The following is a 23,529-nucleotide window of genomic DNA, read 5'->3' on the forward strand; positions in this document are numbered from 1 at the left end:
AATACAACAGAACATACTTTATTAATCCCAGAGAAACATAAAGGGGGGGGGGGGGGGGGGGGGGGCAATAATCAAGAAAACCATTCTTTAAAAGATATTGGAACCTTTTTTAGTTTATATGTTATGAATGTACAAACAACTGACAAAACAAGTACAGTATACTCACATTTTATCTTAATCTCATATGTAAAATACTAAACTTTTTTTTTTTTAATCTTTTGTCACCAAATGATATATATTCTGATTACGAAATTTCAAATAAAAGATTGTTGCACTAACATTTTTACAATTTACTTGGTGGTTTGGCTGGATTAGAGCCTTATAATTGACATCCCTGATTTAGATAAATATTTTAGCCTAAATTCCTCAAGACGCCTGTATTCATATGAAATATATCAAAATCGTGTTTCCTGTTGGACATAGATTTTACAGCTCAATTTTCCCTGACAAAAGTGTTTTCCCCCGTCCTGGGCTGACTGGTCTCTCTTTGGTGGATTAGGCTTCATACTGATTTAAGTCCATATAATCAGAGACCTTTTCCTCTTGGATAATAATAATATGGGTCTCTTGTGGCCACCTGTCAGGAAATTAGATGTGTAAGCAGCTATCATGGGTGGTCGATTAATGGCAGACCGGCAGCAAGTTTAAACTCGCTCAAAAAAGAAAAAAGAGGCTTCAGAAACTGAACATTTGTAGAAGTTTAACTCTAGATTCTTATATTAAAATATGAAAGCAGGTTTGGTTGTGCCCTGGTGCCTCCCTGTGGCCACATCTGCCTTGAACTTCAACAGTTAAAAAAAAAAAGATGTGAGGATCAAAGATGTAAAGTGTAAAAAAAAAATGGTCACAAGAGAACAAATGTACAATAAACATATATTTTATTTTACAAGTCTTATTGTACAGAGTATTTTCTTTTTTTTGCTGGAAAAAAAAATGTACAAAGCAGACCTTAAATAGTCTAATTTCCATTCCAACCACTGACTGGACAAAGGAAAAAAAAAAGTCCCTTTCAAAGTTTTTTTGTTGTTGCTTTTTTTCTCTTTTCATTTTTTTTTTTTTTTTTTAAACAAACATTCAAAATTATCATTAACAGGCAGCCCTACTTAGTTACAATGCATGCTAGTTATTCCAAAACACTACACCAGAGTCCAATTCAATACAAAGCTGATGTCAGTTTGGAGGAACAAGAAAACCCAAACAGGATCTGAACAAATAAATAAAAAAAGTGAGCTCTGAATTTCTGTACAAGACTTCTCAGAATATCAATGTACAAAACATCACTTAAAAACCTTTGTAGCTTAAATTGCTGTTACAAATACACTTCTTTTAAGCAAGTTGGCGCCATTAGCATACAATATTTGAACACTAATGCCCAAACATGGTCACTTCTGTATTCGAGGTCTCGTGGATGTGAAAACCAAAAACAAAAAAAAAACAAGTCAACTGCAGGTGAGAGGTTATCAGTTCGGTCAGATATTAGTGTTTTTAATATAAAACACATTCAGTGAGATGTTCAAATGTTTTTTTTTAAATGCTACAGTGATCCGTGTCCTCCACATGAAGTCTCAACTCTTTATTCATACTGTTGGCATCCTGCACACCAAAGATGGCTGACTCCGTCAACAATAGTTTAACTACACATTTTCATAAAATATCACCAATTGTGAACCAAACAGTGGCCGTTTGTGAAAGGACACATCTGTATGGTTCTCCATCTCTTGGAGCATAACACTTTCAGACAGTGGGCCTCATGCAAGCAACATGTTCCTGGGGACGTGTGTCACATGTTAAAGTGACACGACTTGAAAGGTTCGCGACTCATTTTACAATTCAGAATTATTGAAATAATATCTAATTATATTACCCCCCCCCCCAATTCACGTTACCAGGGAATCTTTCAATAATTGAGCCATTTCGTCATCGAAATGTCAAAATTGTGCAAAAGTGTTTCTCAAAAACCGGATATGAAGCCTAAGACTCAGCTTTTGAATTTTGCCAAATACTTAAAAAGTAGTATTTTTATAACTTGAGGACAAAAATACAGAAAACCTCATTCAGTTTAGAGCCAGTTTTATTTTTTCACATCTAATCTTGCAACGGGCACGACGAAATCGTCAATCTTTGCATCCGTAGGCATCGGTACCGATTTAATCAATAGCTCTTGGAATAAGTGAGTCTCGGGTATCTGTAACAAAGTTTCGCATGGAACTAAAGACTGTCTTGCATGAGACCCACAGCTGTGTGGCTGTCTGGGTCCACTTCATCAATTTCCAGACAACACAGTGACTCTGGCTGTGCCGCTCCAACACAAGAACCTCAAAACAATATACTGATATCAGGGATGCCCACAGGCATTATAATGGCACTTTGTACTCTACGGCCTGAACTGACAAATACTACTACTTTTTTTGTGTGTGTGTGTGTGTGTGTGTCTTGTGAACATCATCTTGTCATTTGATCTATTTTCCTTCTCCGTTTGATTTTTCGTCCCCCTTTAAGAGCCCCCCCAATGACCCTCTGAGCCAGTAAACTAATGTTTTGACTATGCAGCCCTTTTCTTAAATCAGTGAATGATGATGCGACTCTGTTTGTCTGACTTGGCTCGACACAATTTACGACAACCAAATGAATCGGATTTACAACTGCAGAAACTGGACTGTCTGAGGGTTGCACTTGATTTGTTTATTTTCAGTGCTTTAAACTATTTTTTTTTAAGTTAAAGTTTCACTTCAGCAGAGAGGAATATCAGCAACACGTTTAAAAAAAAAAAAAATGCTACTGAATACCCCCCCCCCTCCACATCTCCAGAATCGATGTGGCAGCTTGGTTTTACTCGTGGGGACTTCATTCATTTTGTTTGGGGACAACAGAGTCGGGGTTCGGGGTGTTCGTCTGAGAACGCAGGTATGAGACGGAGCGAGACAACGAGCCTCATGCGTCTTTGCCAAAGCTCCCGCTGTGCCGCTGACCGCGGTGAAACCCGGAGCCGGCCGGCTGACCGGCCGGCGCCGCGGCGCCGCCCTCCCTCTCGGACTTCTCACGCTGTGGCAGGTCCTTTTGGCAGGGCTCCATGGTGACGGCCACGCCCACTCCACTCCGCCCAGACATCATGTGCGTCACCTCCGACCAGGTGTCGGTCTCCGGGTCATAACACTCCACACTGTCCAGGAAGGTGTTGCCATCGTATCCTCCTGTAAGACCAACAGTGACATTCAAATCAGGCACAGCAGGGTAAGGGTTCAAAACCGGCCCGCCACGGGGCTGATCGAGCCCGCAGGACACGTTGTGTGAAAAAAATTCAAAGAAAAAATGACTTATTTTACCAATAGAGATCACTACTGTTGCCAAAAAATCACTTTGTTGTTCTGAGTTATACCTGATGAAGGGATGATACTGCATATATTAAATTCCTCGTGTGGTTGATTTCCATACTAGAAAACCTCATTTAAACTGCGGCAGGGATAAGTTGAAAGATATACGTGCATAAGGTGACTGGTCGGGTCGTCTTTAAACACGATTGAAGGTTCGAGCCACTTGTCAGAAGAGCTGGCCGATGTGTTGCATCAGTATTTAAAACAATCCTGAAATTAGGGACGATTCCATGTGATCCAGTCTTAAGATCAGGCCGATACTTTTTCACTATGAAAAAAGTATGCGAGACAAAACAACACACGGTGCTTTTTCTCGCCGTGCTTCTCACCCAGTACATAGATGCGTCCATGTAAAGCAGTTACTCCCAGGGCGCTGCGCCTGTGCCTCATGGAGGCGGCAAAGGTCCACACGTCAGTCTCCACGTCGTAGCGCTCCACCGTGTTCAGCTGGTTGGTGCCGTCGTAGCCGCCCATCACGAAGATGTGGTTACCCAGTGAGCAAACTCCTAACAAAAGTTGGGTTTTTTTTGTCAGTCCACATGATTAAAATATGCATTTCAAAAGCATGCGCCCGCATTAGCAAAGATCTGATGAAACACTTTCAGGTGCAGACAAACAGACGGAGCTTCTTGCCGTACACACGCCTATTGTTATGACACACACAGATGAAAGACACACAACCTTTGAACTTCTCTTCGCTTGCTAAATGCACAAAATACCTTTTATACGTGGCTCAGCACATAATTCAATTTGTAGCTAAATGATAATTGTATAAAACGAAAGTCTAAGCGTCTCGACTTTTGAAACTCAAAGTTCATAAACGCCGTTAAAAACCAACATGAGATACTGAGGGAAAGCAACGTGGCTCTCAGGTGCTCTTCTTGAATGGAATGGAGGCGCATGGAGCACATTAACCCTTTAACTCCCGACGTCTCCACTGTTCTGAACCCCCTCTGTGTGCCGAGCTTCTCTTCCCCTAAATAAGAGGTTCATTTAGTAACTTCTGGCTTTTCTATTTCCGCTCACAGAATTGTGACAATAAACATTAAGAATCTTGACGTGTCATCACGGACATAAAGGTTGAAATATTGGTGCAATAAGACATCATGTTCCATATTTTGGAAACAATCTAAATTGCCTCTGCAATTACCCTTCATTTTTTTTTTTTTTTTTTAACAACTACAACTTTACTGCAAGTGCAAAAAACGTAAACAATTCTTTCGCTTTCTCTCTGGAGTACTATTGAAACATTTTAAATGACTTGCATGATATGACATGAAAAAAAAAGAAGCAGTTTCCATTGTTTCCTTACCAGCTCCAGAGCGCACAGTATTCATGGAGGCCATGGTTTTCCACTCGTCCCTCTCAGGATTATAGCACTCACAGGAGCTGAGGCGATTGGCGCCGTCGAAGCCTCCCACAGCGTAAAGCAAGCGGTTGATGACCGCCACACCCACACCGATACGCCGCGTTAACATCGGGGCCACCAGCTGCCACTGGTCCCTTTCTGGATCATACCTGCGGAGAAGCGACACAAGACAGCTTAGTGGCATGGTTTTCACTATATCATTACTAAACGAGTGCGTTAAACCACTGGATGCTGAAACTCCAGCGATCCACTCGCTTCATTCCACGGTGAAACCGAGCGGTGGTAATGCCTTTTGTGATGTCATCCACCAGACAGGTTTGACATGTTCCTCTTTCACAGAGGTTGTGATTTGCTTGGTAAAGTATTTTGCATTTTAAGAACAAAAGCCCAAAGTTGAGGAAAAAAACTTTTGAGCTTTGAATACATTTTGAAACACAGCTGACCTGACTGATCTAGGATTGCGCCGCAAGTCTGACTCAATTTTGGAAAACATTTCCACAGACAGGACGGTGAGCACATTAAAGACCTTGCTATTGCGAGTTTAGCCAAGTGTCACAATATCCATAAGTTCTCGTCGTGACACAAGAGGAAAATGTTTTCCAGAAGAAACGGTGAAGACCAAAAAAAACACAAAAAAACCCCCCACTACAATTCTATTTTTAGCTTTCTATAGGTTGAATGACAATAAATCCTAAAAAATAAACTGCAGGAAGTGAAACACTGCCAATTATTTTCCAGGAAGTTCCCTGGGTTGTTTTCAGTCACGCGATGAATCCATACAATGACCAGATGAGGTGCAGAAAATTAGACGAGATATGCAGCGTAACAAGCTAGGGTATCATTATTTGTACAATACAATAAGGTGAAAATCAGTCGACTTTTAATGCAGAGCATCAACTAAAGTGACGTGCCTGTTGACCGGGTCCGAGAGAAATTAGAACACATGTGACAATAAATGACAGCTCGGCTTTGGTCTGCTCACCGTTCCACACTGTTGTGGTGAATGCACCCGTGCGATCCCCCGACCGCGTATATCATGCAGTCGATGACACCCACGCCGATCCGGTTCCTGGGCATGCTCATCGGCGCACAAGGCAGCCAGCAGTTGTTCATTGGATTGTAACAATCCAAGGCGTTGGAGTCCATGTTGCCGTCGGGCGCGTTGTTTCTCCCACCGACGGCGTAGAAAAGCCCGCTGATCACACAGGCAGCCAAGCCACTGCGGGGCACCTGCAGGTCGGCCAGCCTCAGCCAGGTCGACGTACACGGATTGTAGGCCTCCAAGTAACTGAGAGACTGACGGTAATAACCTCCCGCCGTGTAGATCAGCTGCGGCACCTTGGGAGTTCGGCAGGGAATGACTTTGGTGGGCTTGTGGAGCGTGAGGTCCTGGAAGATCTGGGCTAGGTAGTCTTTACACTGGGGGTCCAAATCGAGAGACTGGAGCTGGGCCTGCAGGAAGTTGGGGGTGAGGGAATGGCAGCGAACAGCCTGCAGTAAGGCCTGGACGTACGGTCGCCTGTTCTCCCGGTCGTAGCGCACCCAGGCGACGCACGCTTGAAAGACTTCAGACTCGCACCGCACGTTGAGCTCGTCGCGGCTGATGAGGTTAACCAGCTGGCAGTGGGACAAGTTGAAGAACTCCTCCTGAGTCGCCACCTTGAAGCAGTAGGAAATAATGTGAACTACATGTAGTTATTACAAAAGTCCCAAATTAAAAAAAAAAAAAAAAAAAAAAGCCAAACCAAAATAATCCATCAGTGTGAGCTTCAAACGTCACATTACCATTGACGCATGACTGAATCCTATTCAGTCTGTGAGTCACCGTGTCTGATACTTTACCAGACAATAGAGGAACAAGATGCGGTTCATTTAGAGTCACATACTAGTTAAAGAGTCAAGGAAGCTGGTTTCCTGAGTTCACTGATAAAAACACCTGGCACTGGTATGTGTGTAATGACAAGGTTTGAAATGTGCATTTTTTTTTTTCACGTAGAAAAAAAAACACAAGACTTACAATAACACAACTCAGTAATTCAAAACTAGTCTGCTTCTGCTTGTACATCCTACAAGAGATGAAAAAAAAAAAAAAAGAGTTCTTTTGTTGCACTGTCTAGTCATTTCGAGCCGTTTGGCATGCACCGGCCACAGCAAAACCCGCACACCAGTCACCATGACTCATCACTTTCATTCTCAATGCATGAAGCCACAAGTCTAAAACAGAAAAGTCAGTCGACATAAACCACACTGTAACAAGTCAAATGGCATTTACTCATACAAAAACGTTACCCAGGTTCACACATTAGACTGTGGAAAATGTAACTTTTTTTTACTTTTAGATATTTGAAATGCAACCACATTTATTAAATGTCAGGAGCAGCGCTTAAGCTGCATCACATTTTTTTTTTTTTTTTTTAATGTGGACGTAATTGTCATCACATGAAAAATTAAATATTATTGTTCTCACGAGCAAATCAATTCACTGCGAAACTAAATTCTACATAAAAGAGGATCATTGACACGGAATAAATAAGCAGTTTATACGTTCATGTGTCCACTGCCGTTTGTCACATTGTGTATTAAAACACACTGGTTATGGACACCGTGTCCACCGTCAAGCCACCGCTGGCTCCACATTTCCTGCTCAACTCCCAACTATGTGATCTTATTGTGGATGGATCCTCAGCCTCACCTGGCTGAAGTTCAAGTAGATGTATTCTCGGGCCTTCTGGTGGAGCTCAGTGCAACCGATCTGCTCGGCGAAGCTGGCGATGCCGATGGCGTTGCTGGGATCCAGCTGCTGGACCAGGAAGTCACAGCAGGCCTTGACCACGCTGTCGATCTGGTACATGACGGCGCCGTTCATCACGTGGATGACACACTTCTCACCCACGGAAATGCTCGCTGTGTAGGCAAACTCTATCAGTCTGTCCATAACCTGAATGAGCGAGGGAGAGAGAGAGAGAGAGAGGGAGAGGGAGCAGATTAAATTTGAGGGATTAGAATAATGCATACAGGAATAAGTGAATGATGGAGGAGGAGAAAAAAACAAACTAAGCTTTTAATAGTATTTGTGTGTTTGCTTATTTCTCACGGCAAAGAACAGATGGATTAGCGTCTCACTGACGGATGACTAATGCTCTTTATCACCTGAGAAAACATTCAACCAAAGCAAGAGATTATTCAGACCAGGTGTGTTCCAGAAAATGACATGCGCGTGTTTTTGTTTTTCAAACTGAACAAATTGTTTTGAGCGGACGTAAATGTAACACGCAGGTTTTGGCAACGTCACGGATTCCAGCAGTGCAATTTATCTCAATATAATTTTAAAGATGCTGTATTTTCATGGTATGAAAGAAATACATACATGACTCGAACTGAATACTTCCAAATGTACAAAATGTTAAACTTATTATAGAAGATCAGGGTTACAACACGCAGAGGTTAGCTGGAAAAAAAAATGTAAAAGCAGAAGCAGCTTCTTTGTTGTCTTTTTTGGGAGCAGCTCCCTTGCTTGGCTTTAGTGGAATAACAAACTAAGCAGCCGACACGCCCTTAGCCTACATGAATATTTGGGTTTAGGTCATCAAGTTCACAGCCTCTCCGGAATCCCTCAGAAGCCGTTTAGAGCGACAGCGAACGAGGATAATTCAAGCCGTTTACTGACAGAGGTGGCAACACCAAATATTGGTCTTGTGGCACGAAAACATTGTCACATTGAATCAGCCCCAGCGGTGTGACCCCAAATTGGATTTAAGCGGCATTTAAGATTGATGGACAGAACTGTGTTTTATTCTAAAAGTGGATTCACACAATGTATACACCTCCCGTTTTGTTTCCGTTTTTTTTTTTTTTTTTGTGCAGAGACAGGTTCCCTCTGAACTCAAATATATAGAAGGAGTTTAGGTTGAAATGTCACACTTGTTTCATTTTTTTCGGACAGGCGGGAATAACAACAACGAAACAGAATTTTTTTTTTTTAATAAAAACACAACAGACACAGAAAAGCACCTATATAGAAAGAGTGTTGTGACTGAAGCGAACTCCTGAAAATGTTCTGGAACTAGCCTGTGGAAAATGTTATTTAGATAAAGATTCATAAAACCCTGTAAAAAAAAAAAATATATAGATATAAAAATAGACTCGATCCTGTTCTATAACATCATTTATAAATGGGAAATAAAACATATTTGACTCAGTTTTCAAACACCTACTTGGATTGACAACCGGAATAATTATCATTAATCATTAAATGAGCCTCTCAAGAACAAAAGAATTCCTGCCCTGTTGGATTCGCATCTCCTTAAATGTAAAATGGCCGCGTCTGCCCATCAACCACTGGTTTAAAAGTGGTTGGGAGTCTTTCTGCGTGGACTTCGCATGTTCACTTCTTGCCTGCATGGGATTTTTCAGGTCCTCTGGTTTCCTCCCAACCTAGAAAAACGTGCTTTAGATTCATTTCTCAGCAAATGTGAGTGTGTGTGACTGTCTCTCTGTGTTTGACGACCTGTCCAGGGTGTTCTGTGTGTAGAAAGGGTATAAAAGACGGACGGAGGGAAGGTTTGACATTTGTGTTGTGAGTTGAAGCCCACGGTTTGTACGTTTATTCAATAACTCCTCCAAAAAAAGGTAGAGCGGGCGACTCACCCGGGGATGAATCCCTTCGATCGGCACCAGCTCCATGCCGCACTCCTTCAGGCCGTTGGTGAACATGGCCCGGAAGACTGGCGACGACGAGGCCAGGACGACCTTGTGGGCCACGAAGTCCACCGCCTCCAGGTCCTTGTAGCGAACCCGCAGCGTGACGTCGCAGAGCTGACGCTCCAGACGCAGCTCGTTCATGATGGCGAAGGCGGCCGACGTGTGGCTCTCGAGCGTGTAGCTGAAGACGCGGTGGCCGTTGCGCGTGGATGGCGTCACCAGCGCTATGCATTCTGTCAAAGACTCTGTCATTTCCCACCCGGTCTCCTCGTTTCCTCTCTCTCTCTCTCTCTCTCTCTCTCTCTTTCTCCTTCAAGAACAGCGGGAAGCGTTATGGGGCATCCTTGCACCGCATGCAGCCATGGGTAAAATGGAAGAAAGTGCTTTAAAGTGGCAGACAGTGAAAGTAGACTCCTCCAGGCTCACCTGGGTATCTCTGATTTATGATTGCGTGGATGATTTATTGCTGATTTATGAAGAAATGAGGATTTCCATGCTCTTCTCAGTACTTGAGTCCAGCCATTCTGTTCATTACGGCATCACTACAGACTTATGTGTAAGTTCCCGCTCATGGCTGCGTGCGCTGGCGCATGCTGCAGTTCCAACATAATGGAAATGTTTGTCGTTAAATCTTCCTCTGGCGCTGTCAAATGGCTAAATCCCCAGAGCCGAGATTCCAGAATGACAGGGGGGGGAAAAAAGACGTTTATGAAAGTGAAAAGTTAACAGGACACACAGGGACCTCCTGTTTGTGTTGGAAACACGACTGTTTTGCTTTCCACTACTTTGGTGTGTTGACAGAAACTTGCCACTCACCCCTGGCAAAAAAAAAAAAAACCCACAACAATCCAGTATGTCCAGCTACTCTCTCTTGTCTATTGAACCGTTTTCTTTTGAGGTTTTAAATTAATCGACATTGATCCGGACGTGTTCAGTGCAGCGGCTCGTCGGACAACTTTGAAAGTACAAAAAAGGGGAAAGTTTGGAAGATTCACCAACAGTGCAGGTCAGTGTTGCATATCGATTCCTCCAGGAAGCCTAAATCATTCTTGAAAGAAGTAACAAGAACAAGAACAAGAAACTTCTCTCGGGGGGGGGGGGGGGGGGGGGGCGCTACACTTTAGCTCAGAGCTGCAGAGTCAGAAAATAGAAATCTTCAAAGGCAAGAAGTGCCAAAAGTGTCCCGCGGTGTAACGTGGAGCCCCTGGGAATTGAAGGCGAGCGGTTTGCTACGGCGACGTCGTCCACGTCGGCTGCCCAGCTGGGTTCACCAGGAAGCAGTTGATTCACGTGAAGACTGGAATTAAAGAGAGGAAAACAGAGCGCGTATTAGTAAGGGAAAAAACAACAACACATTTTGCCTTTTTACTCTGTGCACATACACAGCAATGCTGACGGCAAGCAGAACGTTCACAAGCGTGTGACGATAAATGTAACACATGGAGATTCAGACAGCCGTTTCTCCTCTTCACCACAATGAACTTCACACCCTCCACGCATCCTTTCTGATTCCGTTTATTGAGGTTGAAGTTCCTTCTTTTAAAGTTGAATGCACTTTTTGTAGCCACACCTCACAAGTGTTGTCCAGTTCACTAAAAGAAAATGGATATGTTTCTTCCAACCATGTCTCAACTTTTTGAATTTGAATATTGATGGATGGATGGATGGATGGCTGGTATACTAGCAGCTAGATTTGGATTTGTGTGACACAAGCCCGATACTTTCAGCCACTCAGAGGAGACTCTGAAGCTGCATTCTGAATTTCCAATTGGATTCAAAATTTCTTAAAGCAGTAAATCGAAGAGGAGTCGTCTCAAATGTGTCGCCACTTCTTTTTTTTAAAAAAGAGAATAAGTGAAAAATTGTGTGTGATTTTTTGGGGACAAATATTAGATTTAGATAAAAAGACAAAAAAAGCAAAACAGCAAGACCATGGACATAACACATAAACCAGGAAAATATACACGAGTGAGTGAACAATGAGGAAGCGATGTAGAGTCAAATTCTGCACATAAAAAAATGAAAAAATACTGCAATCTTTTTACTCTGTACTGAGAGTTGACCAGGTGGAACAGTTTATGCAACGGTCTATAAAATCTGGGAGCCCCGGGACTGATCATTCCAGAAGTGTAACAGTTTCATTAAAATGTAAAAACCTAATCTAATCTTTCAATCAGAGTCCAGGGCAACATTTTTTTCTCTCACCCTGCAGGACGACGTGGAGAAAACCACTGCGGGAGCTGATAAAGCAAGCAGGAGCCGGCTCTCTGGACTGGTTAGGAAAAGAATACTTCCATGGGGAGTATTTTAGGCTCCAGTCAATGACGAAGAAGTTTTATACCGGTGCACATGTAAAGCCGATTGAGAAGGCTGCTGGAAAACAATCACTCCCTCCTGTCATTATTGTCAGGCCGTCACTGTAAAGATCAATCAGAACTTATCTATCGGTGATTCGCAGTCAGGATTACTCAGCAACGATGCTTGTGCACGTGAACAGTTACATAACAAAGCACCTTCAGCACACACAGTAATGATTACCCAAGCTGATAAAAGTTTACAATGCACCGGACAAGGTGTTTGACTTTTGGTGAAGAGGATGGAAACACGGTATTGATCGCGTCAGTGCATTTTAGTTATTTAATCAACAGAAGGGGACATATCAGTGGCCTCCACAAAGCTCATGGGCCTGCTGTTCATGTGAAACAAACCACGATTTGAATTCACAAGGCCTGCTTTCTCCCCCGCTTCCAAGCTCCTGGGTAAAATAGTTTCATATTGCTCAACCTGCTCGCTCTACAAGGTGAACAGAAACTACTCTGACAAACCGGAGTGTGAGTCAGTTTAATGTTTGACTGATAACTAAAGACAGAAAGTTTTCAGTGCGACGGAAGCTGACAATTAAACTTATTTACCCCCATACACACAGGCTATAATTTAGTTCAATAAAAAAAAAAAAAAAAAAATAAAAAAATATGTAGCTGGAACAATTAGGGAAGGTCAAAGCTCACATTATAGCCTCACTTCATCACACTGAAGGTTAAATTTATTCTTTACATAAAGTTCCACCCCAAATGTCTTGCAAGCAGCTCAAGGGTGAAGAGTTACGCAATTTCTTGAACTTTCTTGCACGGCAGTAAACACACTTTTGTTTTTCTTTTGTTGTTTTTTTTAAGCATCACCTAACAAAGTTCATGCTCACAAACAAGCTTGAACTAAAACAGCCAACTATGATTTTGCTTGATAAATCAAATTTGTTTTTGTGAGTATTTATTGCTGACCGTAATTATTATTAAGCTTTATCAAACTTGAAGTACGTGTTTTGATATTTCTTCATGGATATTAGTCTTTTCATTTTAAAACCTGTGTTTTATACAACAATAAACAAACCTTCGTGGTGATATTCGATGATACAAAAGCTGTACGTCCTCCAAAACAACGTGCTCAATGGAAAACAGTATGCATTTTTAATTTTACTCCAAAAATAAAGAAGATCTTTAATGGGTAACTATTCCAACAATTTATTTTCAGCCCACCTGCTGAATATGTTTAAGATTTGACCTACAACTTAACATACAAACATTTGAGCTGTAATAAAAGTTGTGCTGTTGAGGACATAGATTAGTACAATCTGAGAAGATATTTGAATTTACTGTAATTTTGTCAAGTTAAAGCTACATATTTTGACATTTCTTTAGCGTTTATATTAACTTTCAATACCATTGTTCCGCACTAATATAAAATATGAAGATGTGCTGCTCTTCTGCAACAGTAAACAACATTTTACAGATGCTTTTTTCCCTCTCCATTCCTTAAGGAGAGAGGAACACACCCTCCTGAATGACAAGCAAGAACAAAAAAACAATAAATGATTGACGATTTAGCTTGAAAATTGCCTGAGGGGAAAAGGACAATCAATGACAAAGTTCTGCTTATTCTGGTGTTTACTTGCTGCATCTGTATACCATTTAATCATAGACATATATAAGCTGACAGAGTAATCCAATTCTGCATTTCTGGTATGTGTAAATAAATAAATAGCCATGGAATGCTTCATTATGTTACACTGACTTTGAGATAAAAGCCTTACATCGTGACACACCCGAAAAACAAAGCAAAAACAAACAAACAAACAAACAGATTAATATGTCTGTTATTTCAGCCCCAGACGCTGCTTCAGCCAAGTAAATTAAATAACCAGAGATGACAGTAATTCTCGGTTGCGGCCATGAACCTGAAACAAAGTTTAGATCCATGAAGCAGAAAGTGGTAGAATATAAGAAAAAAACAAACACGATCTCTTGTGTTGCAATACCAGTGACAGGATTTAGCTGGCTGTCAAGTGTTGTTTTTTTCCCCCTTGGTGAGGGTAGGGGGCTCAATGCCCCCCACCCCCCAATGTTCCCTGCACCCCAGTTTGGGAACCACCCTTCGGGGCCTGCGATCCCCGGATGCCATTCAGCGGGGACCAGGAGTGTGACTCAGGCAAGTTTGAACAGTTATGTCTGAGTAATATCATCACGGCGGTGTCAGCGATCCCAGGGCAGCGAAGCGGCGATCGCGCCGTGTTTTTCTTTTCTTTTCTTTTTTTTTTTTTTAACGGGTATTGCTTTCTTGGCACGGAGCGTCGCTTCGGTGACTCATCGTGAACTCTTCACCGAGCAAACAGTGGAACTGGATGTACCAAAACATGACCCAGAAGTGCGGTCGGTCCTTACATAAACCCAGATGGGGCAAGTTCGATTCCCGCGCCATCTAAACCTGACACACACACACACACAAAGCCTCGTTTCCTCTCGGCTTGTTTTCATCTAAATAACCCGCCGTGTGGAGCCACGAACACACGGCGTGTAATCGCGTTATAAAATTAATAAAAAAAAAACAAAAAACCTTTTTTTGATTCGCCGATCGAGGCTCTATGTCCGAGCGGTGTCGCCGTAAAACAGGCGAAAAGGCACCGCGAATAACAAGTTGAACGTTTCGGAAATAAGAGCTTGAAAGCAGAATAAGGCTTCCTAATAATAGACAGTGGAGTGACGGCGGAGAGCCGAGCCCCGGACAACAATGCGAACAAACAGCGAACAGCGGGACATTTTAATAATATCAGCCCGCTGCTCCGCTTCGCCCTGTTTACCCCATGGGGAAAGCTTAAAGTAAAAGAAACTCACGTAGCTCAATTCCTCCATCGCAGGTCTGCCGAGCTGTGCTACACCGAGGAAGGAGGAGGCGGTGGAGGAGGAGGAGGAGGAGGAAGAGGAGTGGGGGGGGGGGGGGGGGGGGTGAGCTGTAACTCACTATGACTAAGCATTGTGAAGAGCTTCTGTCACCTTCACAATAAGAGCGCTCCGTCGGGGCCTCCGTTCTCGAGTTTCGGCGGAAAGAGGTGAGAGCTTTTATTGCGAAGAAGCATTCAGAACGAAGGATGAACGAGGGTAATCGTTGGCTCGGGGCCAAAAAAAAAACCCTACAAAAAAACAAACAACTATCTATCAGACGAAATGATCCGTAAAAGTCAATCAAATTACATTCAAATAAAAATAATCACGTCAAACAAATGTTAGAATAACATACAAACGTCACTGCTTCCTTTCTTTTTTCTTTAAACAAAAACTAAGAATATAATAGATTAAACCATAACAAGAAATAGAACTTGAATGTCCAGGAGAGCAAATGAGCCAATTGGGCTTATTGGAACGCGTCCTCATCAATAAATATTACAGTAATAGCAACAACAACAACAACAACAACAACAAAAAGGAGCAAGGAGCAACAAGCAGAGAAAACAGACTTTCTAAAACCAATCGCCTCAAGAAACATCTCACCTCAGAATCAGTGGGACAGTATTTGCATAGGAGATAATTAAATCCCTTAAAACAACACAATTCCTGTGTTAAAATTATATCAATAAATTAATTTACACTCTATGCTTCATAATTATATTACAAAAACGGTATGTCATACATTTCCACAAGTGCAGCTCACCTTTGTGTTCACGCATGTTTCTCCACAAATTGCATTGCTTGTGAATGGCTCCTGCCAGCTGTCAGCTACATAAGAGGCGCTGACACAACACTCAACTTTTTCCCGTATTGCAAAATACGTAATTCAGGCCAATGCAGCGCAGACTGGCGTGCCACTTTTGTTGCCGCAAGGGGGCAACAAATGATCACAGTGGGAATGCAGGTGCACGAGGACTCACTTTTTAAGTAGTATTTCCCATTAACAGATCAGGTTTCTCCATCCGTCTTTTACACCGGTTTATCCAGCGCAGGATCTTGCGGTGCTGAAGCGGATTCCAAGTGACTGTAAGTGGAGGGAGAGTACACTCTGGACATCAAGGCAAACATGGAGAGAAAGACAGTCACACACACTCACATTCACATCGACAGGCAATTTAGAGTAATGAAATAACCTGAAATGCATGTTTTTTTTCCCCAATTGCTTGAGTGAAGTGGATCACCTGGAGAGAATGCACAGAGGGGGTAAATGTAAACACCATACAGAAAGGCCCCCAGCCTGCACCGGGGCCCTTCTCGCTATGGTTAGCTACACCACGGTCTGGCCTGCAGCCCAAACAGTACGTCAGTGTTGCATGCGAGGAAACAGAAATAGAATAGAAAATCAAGTGAGGAGAAGCATTGGGAGTCAAATCTTTTTGGAAAATCTTTCATTTCAACTTGTATTTTCTTCTAGTGTTTGTTGCAAAATATGACCGAGTTTCATTTTCCACATTGAGAGTTCAGATATGAATCAACACCCTCTCATAGATCAAGTTTTGTAGAGTCACCAATATACTCAAACATATCTTTCTACTGTCAGCGGAAATCGAAGTACACAGAGAAACCTCAAGCATGCACAAGCAGATCGGGTCTAATCATTTGGAAATTAACTGCAAAAACATAGGTGGAGATCCAAGATAAGAACCAGGAGGTTTTGACTCAAAGTTCTAGCAAAAAAAAACCCACATTTGTTTTGGTCTTATGCAATTTGTGGAGCCCCCAAGGAGAATTGGATTTATGGCCTTGCTGCCTAAATAAAATATTTGACATTTGAGTGAATATTTTATTGTCAGAATATACACCTGATTACACAAAATAATTATCACTGGCATATCACTATTAACTCAGATTAAGTGTGTAAGAAATCCCTCATATATAATCACATAACTTGATTAAGCCTTCACTTTAAATTCCTCAGTAGGACGATGATTCTTCTTTCACTCTGTGTGATGATCCAGTTCAAGGAATCTTTTGAATTTTGCCCAGAGCAACTAAATATTCAATGCCAGACATGATTACCTTAATGCTTTTCAAACCTGAAGTTAAAACTGCACAGGTATAAGGCTCAACCTTCATTGCTGCTCACTTCATCACTCACATCAGAGCTATCAGTTTGTACAAACCTCCGCCAGATCCGGGAAATGTCCCCAGTGGTCATGTCCACTGACTTATGACTTGTACACATGTAGTTTATCTTATGATTTCAGCAGCAGGAAGCCGGGCAGGAAAGATTCCCTGACTGTTGACCTTTGTCAGCATGGACCAAACTGCTTACTGCTGGATACATTGAACATCTGGAGGAACACCTGCACACCTATAAATCTTCTTCAAAGGTATCCTAATGTCATCTCTCACTAGTTTTTACACACTTGGATGTTTGGATCAGTGAAAGATGGGTACAAATGAAGAGATTCTATGTTCTATGTTTAAAAACAGTGCAATGAAGGAATAAAACTCAAAATGTATCTCTATTCCCGTCAAGTCATACAGTGGGCCTACAGCGATGCTGGGTAATTATTGCATGTCATCAAATAGGAAGAGGTAACGTCAGAAATAACTTTCAAAGGAATACATTGTGGCCAATCACTTCTTAAATGAACACTCAAGACAACCTTGAGCATTGAAAACAAGATGTCATGTTTTTAAAGTAGCTTTCTGAAGGTTGTTTATGACAATGTTGAGGTCAGCCGTACATCCAAGTCACACCGGAGACCTATACATATGGTAACTTGATTGAATGTTGATCAAAAAGCCAATTAGATTTTTACCATGTCAAGTTAAATATGACGGCTGATTGAAAAGTAAACACATTTTGAAAGTTGTTCTGAAAAAAGAAAATGAGTTGAAGCACGAACAAACGTCAAAGAAAAATTATGTTTGTGAATGGACAAAATGGAATACACCTGAAATTATGACTATTTAAGAATGTTTTTCATATTTTGAAGATCTTCTATACTGCTTCATTAAACTTGAGGTGGTGAGGCACTGAAGCCAATTCCATCTTGAAAATGGGTGAAGGCATCATACACTGTGGACGGGCCTGCAGTCCATCAGACAATGAATACAGAGAAAGACAGGATGTGGGAAATTTTGAATATACAATTAGCCTAAAATGGACATTTTTGGACTGTGGGTGGAAACCAGAGTAGAGAGAAAACCTACCAACGTACAGGAAGAAATGCAGACTTCTCAAAAAATTGCCCACAAGCCCAACACAGACTCAAATCAGGGACATTCTCGCTATTTTGGTGACGTTATTGTATGGGGAGGGAAAAAAAAAATTAACTCAAGTGAGCAGGTGCTCAAACTAATGTTTGTGCGTATGCCAAGCAGCTTCATTTACATGAAGCCAACCTGGTTAACACCCCTCAGAAGTATCATGTGACATTTGAAAATGTCTTAAATATTTATGGGTTAGTCTTTATGAGAATTTACTTTTGTTACAAACAGATAATTGAGGTGCATTTTGCACTTTGAGTTAGCTTATTCATTCATAAGCATTTAGAAAGAGTGGATAAATCATCACTGACACTTTGAATTCATCATGTAGAAGGTGAGTGTCATCAGCAATTACGAGGGGAAGGGGACAATAACATATTGGCAAGTCAATAATGTAAATCCCAAAATAATGGGCCCAAGATCAATCTCTGTTGGATTCCAAAGTGAATACTAATTTATTTCATGAGATGCCAGTTGAAGAAATAAACTGCTCTTTATTTGAGTTTACAAACTTAAAAAAAAACAAAAGAATTATAAATTCAAGTAAAGCTTGATTGCACTTCATGCCAAATTGACATATTTGGCAGCCAGTGCTGTACAAACTGATATACCAGTCTTCATATACAGCCCTTTGGAAATAACACGAAATTGAATTTCATATAATTTTGTTTTAGTTTAGCCATGGGGCGTGGAGAGCAGATTAGAGTGAGGTGATGGCGGATCTTAACCACAGGTTGACAACAGGAAAAAGAAAGAAAAAAAATGAGTGTGCAGTTTTTAATACAAGGCGCATTGTGTGCCGCCCGGGCGGCTCTGAGACGAGCAGAACTTGATGCGTGTATGTAGGCCAATGCCATTGCCAGATGTGAGACACGGGGGCTGGCTTCCTGTGGTACTTCTTCATGCAACCACAGTCTCATGAGGGGAAGCATACACAGAATACTGATGAATGTTACAGTTGCACAATGAAAATAAATCCCCAACTCGCTGGAATAGTTATGGAAAATGATTTATTCCTTTTACAAAAGGAAAGTTTTACTCGTCTTTTCTTGTTACAAAAAATATATAATTTACAAAACTTCAGAGATACAAAATGTTCACTACATGAATTCAATTAGAAAAACAAAGAACACTACATCAAATGCCAACTAAGGTATGGAAACAATGTGCTCGGAATCTGTATAAAGGTCAACCTAATTTCAGGGTAGAATAATTGTGCACCTTACACTCTTTTAACATGGTAAATAGAAAGTGGAATAAATGCACCATGATTCTACCTCGTTTCCACATGATTTCGCTCACAAGTGCAGTCTGATCCTTAAAAGTCATCATGCAGCTAAAAAAAAAAAAAAAAAAAAGGATGATTAATATGTTCAACTTGATTTGTACATTGAACTTCAAACCCCCCCATGCAATAATTAATGAGCTTACACTAATGCAGCTGATGTGATGGCTGTGGTCACAATCAAGAAAAAAAACCCTATTACATATCAGCTTCCCACATTATGGGCAGGTTGACATTTTGTTGATTTTGGAACAGCATTGCAGCAAATGCAAGATTGACATTTGAAAAAAAAAAAGAAAAGAAAAAAAATGGACACAGACCACAGACACGTTCTATTACCACAGCAGATAGGTTAACCATCTGTCATTTCGAAACTGCATTGAGTATGAATTTTGCTCCTTTCCTCCCACACCTCTGCCCCAGCGTTATTCACTGAGCTGTATTTTTGTGAGAGGTTTAGAGGAAATGTCGCCCTCACCTTTCCTGTAATGGGGCTTTATCTCTCTGTAACCAACTGTGTGAACTGCACAGACGTGCTCTATATGTTTTTATATGAACAAATCTGCAGCACAATGGTCTTTTGAACCAGCAAAATCCAAGTGTCTGCAGAAGCAAAGGTTATGCAAAACAAATATTAAGCGTGTGTTTGTCCAGTATTAATACTGGAAGAAACATGGAAAAATGAGCTGCTCTTGTTCATGACTGATCCAGCAGGTCTGGAAACGCTGCAGAATTGATCTTTTTTCAGTAATGACAGTCTTTGATTTGACAGAAGTATTTTCTTTTTTCTTTTTTTCTTTTCTTTTTGCAGGCTGTGACACAAACTGTTAAACTTGGGGAGAAAAACATGTTCAAGGTGGCCTTGGTACTTATTGTGATGTCTCAGTGCAAATTAATAAAGGAAATATCTCACTGGCATACATGTTCTTAACAAACTTTGTTTGCTTCTTCACATTTGAGCGGCATTTTCATGGACTCTGGTTTTAGGTCTGTTGATACAGAAAAAAAAATGCTGTAACTTCACTCTTGACTTGTCAAATATCTGACACATGTTTAAACATGTGCCTCTATTACATGCGATATCCTCCTCTGTTCCTGGCTCTGCTCCACATTTGAGCGTACTGCAGCTGCTTCTTCTCCACAGAGGATGTGCTACATGTCCTCCCATCAGTGGGAAACCTATTCACACACTTTTGGACTCAGTCAGTCTCAGTCTGTCTTCATGACTTGAAGAGTTTGGGGTAAAGGGCTTTAATTGGAGATGGCGTAGTGATTACATTTCCGGATGAAACAGTTGTCTCCAATCCTCCCTCTAACTTCTGCGAGGCCACCTCCGTTTTACTGAAACTGCACTCAAGGAATGGCATCCCGATCTTTTTCACCTGACCGTCGCTTGTCATCAAACAGGGCCGACAGAGCAGCCTCAGAATGGCTCTCCTCATGTCCTTACTGGTCAGCGTATAGATGATGGGGTTAAGGAGGGAGTTCACCATGGCTACTCCCAGGAAGTAGTCAGCTTTGTAGAGGAGGCTGCAGCTGTGAGTGGGACAGAAAAAATCCAAAAGGAGGAGGAGGAAGAGGGGCAGCCAACAAGCAATGAAGACACCCAGCACAATGGTGACAGTCTTGAGGAGGGCAATGTACTTCTGTGACTTCCTCGCTAAGCCCTTCCTCATGCTGCCCGACAGGCCCAGGCGCTGGCGTTGCGTGTTGGTGCGCACAATTCGAAAAACCCGGACATACAGAACCACAATGGCCAGGAGGACGGCGCTAAACACAGACACACAGCAGAGAATGTAGCTTTTGGCATAAAGCGGCAGCACCGTTGAACACTGTTCCAGTTTGTGGATGCAGTTCCATCCTAAAATTGGGAGCACTCCCAAAAAACCTGACACTGCCCAACTGGCACCAATTAGTGCCAGCATCCGTCCTCGCTTCGCTCCGTGATATGGCCTCATCGTCACCATAGTGACATGGCGCTCAATTGCAATGGCAAGCAGACTGATAATAGAGGCAGCGAGAGTGATGAAGACCCCTCCCTCCCGGAAGAACCACAGCAACGGCGTCAGTTTCAGAGTATTCGGTCCTGACATGATGATATTAGCCATGTATGTAATTCCGGCCAGCAGGTCCGACAGAGTTAGGTTTCCCAGTAGGTAATACATGGGCAGGTGGAACTTCTTGTTCCTCCATATGGCGATGAGAACCACAGCATTCTCCAGGACAATAAGAAGACACACCACCAGAAACGCGATGCCCTCGGGCTTGAGCCCTTCACGGTAGCGGTCATTCTGCAGCTTGCCAGTAAAGTTGTAATGCTCCACAATGACAGAGTTTTCCTGATACTCCCAGAAGAACTGCAGGTATCCTGGCGATGAGGGCGTAGGTGAGGTCAGGAACATGGACGTGGATGGGGAAGTCCCTGCATGAGCAGAACTCACAGCCTCCATGCTTTATGTTGCTTTTCTCCTGTTCTGCCGGCAGTCAGTGGTTATAAAGTCATTTTTGTCTTTGTACTTCTGCCAGTGCGAGTTGTGAAGAATGTGTGAAGATACACAAAAATACCCAAATGACTTTCAATATGTGAACAGTCTGTACGAAGTTGATATAAGGTAATCCGTCAGAATCACTGGATGTTTTCTCAGTTGCCAGAAGACGGTGCTCTTGAGCTCTGCTGGTTAGATGTCCCAGATGCTGCAGAAAAACATGGAAAAAAAACCCAACAATTATGGAAAGAACTGATGTAGAACCAGATACTTGAAAAAAAACTATGAGTTGAACACATTTTCAACTCATTACCGTGACAGTGTAACACACAATGAGCCATAATTCATGAGACATAATTTCACACAGAAACAGGGAGGAGGAGGATTGTGTGATTACTGAAACAAAAAGCTTTGTCTTTTCCCAACATAGGCAAATTTTCTTTTTGCAGATTGGATGAAGGCATCCTGTGCAAAATGTTAAGGCATGAGTCATGAATGTCAACCGATCCTTTGTTTTTTACAAACAGGTGACTAAAACTGTTAAATACTAAAGTGCAGAGAGATTATTTTAATGTCAAACAAGCATTACGTTTTTCTTGTACTTAAAAATCTCCAAGGTCCGTTTGACACGAACCATCACAACAAGTGCCCTGAATGTGGCACACAAGCAGCTGCTTTGCACGGTGTAGATGAGGTATGTTTGAAGTTCACCCCAAAAACATACACCCACACACACGAGAATACATTCTAAAGTTTCAATGTTCGAGGCAGAAAGAGTGTGGCCAAAGTGTATGGCACTGGTTAACTTTAATCATAAATACACAGAAAGGACTGCAGTGTTAGGCTGAGAACAATCAGAGGTGATTAGACCTGCATTCCTTCGAGTCTGTTTCGTGTGAAAGAATGTTTTCCTGACTTTGTCAGTCACATGTTAACATTTAACAAATTGTCTGGAAACCTCCACCTATTCAGTCAGTTGCCACAAATTAGGGAAATAAACTCAAATGGTCCATATTGGCAGTCAGCTGAGCCAACTCTGTTTGGATTGGAATAAAAATATAAATATAGACCCTTTAAATTGTCATACACTGTTCATATATTTCCATGTGACAAGATATAAATTGCTATAATCTGATGCATTTGCGTTTTACTCAAATATTTAGCTGCAGTAAAAATTGTCTGTCACATTGTGTATAGTTTAACACCTCTAAAGTACAATTCAGAAGTTGCAGCAGCCTAACTATAGCTAAAAAAAAGTTTTAAACTTAAAGTAAAGCTAAACTAAGTTTTCAAACTGATTAGTATAAATAGTACTTTTCTCCAGTGTCATGACTCTTGAAACCATATGTTTTTTCACCCAATAAACAACTTTAAAATGACATTGACAAGTTGTCATGAAACATGAAACATTGGAATTACAAAGAAATTACCTCGAAATCATTGTAGCGTCTCTCTTGCCGCACATTTCTCCTCGGTGAGGGGAATCCTAACAGGAGCGCAGAGTAAGTCACAGTCACACTGACGAAAGCAGAGAGAGTGAAGGGGGACCTTAGTTCAAACATGCATCTGCTCAGGGGGGTTGGTCTTAACCCAGAGCCTCTCTCTCCCACACACATTCCCTCTCTCTTCCTCTCTCATGCACTTGCATACATTAACATATATTTCTTTGCAGGCACTCACAGCAACGCTTATCGAAATATAGTGTCGATTACTTACAATGGAGAACATGATCGTCAGTCACTTGTTACAGCCTGTAATTACTCAACTGTTGCAGGTGTGAACTTTTCAAGTCTGAATAACGACACTGAGGCATGGCATTGAT

At 41.7% G+C, this 23,529-nt stretch overlaps 2 protein-coding genes across 3 annotated transcripts; both read right to left on the reverse strand.

Moving 5' to 3' along the window:
* Positions 1 to 861: 861 nt before the first annotated feature.
* On the reverse strand, positions 862 to 15,656 carry keap1b (kelch-like ECH-associated protein 1b). Of its 2 annotated transcripts, none has more exons than XM_080520555.1 (7): positions 15,638 to 15,656; positions 9,388 to 10,738; positions 7,433 to 7,678; positions 5,723 to 6,399; positions 4,684 to 4,889; positions 3,701 to 3,877; positions 862 to 3,191 (listed from the first exon to the last, which is right to left on the reverse strand). In XM_080520555.1, exons 2-7 carry the CDS (start codon positions 9,691 to 9,693, stop codon positions 2,932 to 2,934), a joined length of 1,872 nt encoding a protein of 623 aa, XP_080376681.1. In that variant the 5' UTR covers positions 9,694 to 10,738; positions 15,638 to 15,656; the 3' UTR covers positions 862 to 2,931. The 2 variants fall into 2 exon arrangements, with proteins under 2 accessions (XP_080376681.1, XP_080376680.1); XM_080520554.1 differs by lacking the exon at positions 15,638 to 15,656 and adding an exon at positions 14,607 to 14,640.
* Positions 15,657 to 18,929: 3,273 nt separating this feature from the next.
* On the reverse strand, positions 18,930 to 23,219 carry s1pr5b (sphingosine-1-phosphate receptor 5b). The gene is made up of 2 exons (XM_080520938.1): positions 23,138 to 23,219; positions 18,930 to 21,915 (listed from the first exon to the last, which is right to left on the reverse strand). Exon 2 carries the CDS (start codon positions 21,669 to 21,671, stop codon positions 20,442 to 20,444), a length of 1,230 nt encoding a protein of 409 aa, XP_080377064.1. The 5' UTR covers positions 21,672 to 21,915; positions 23,138 to 23,219; the 3' UTR covers positions 18,930 to 20,441.
* Positions 23,220 to 23,529: the final 310 nt, after the last annotated feature.

The sequence above is a fragment of the Blennius ocellaris genome (genome assembly GCF_963422515.1).
Source record: "Blennius ocellaris genome assembly, chromosome: 3".
Lineage (NCBI taxonomy): Eukaryota > Metazoa > Chordata > Actinopteri > Blenniiformes > Blenniidae > Blennius > Blennius ocellaris.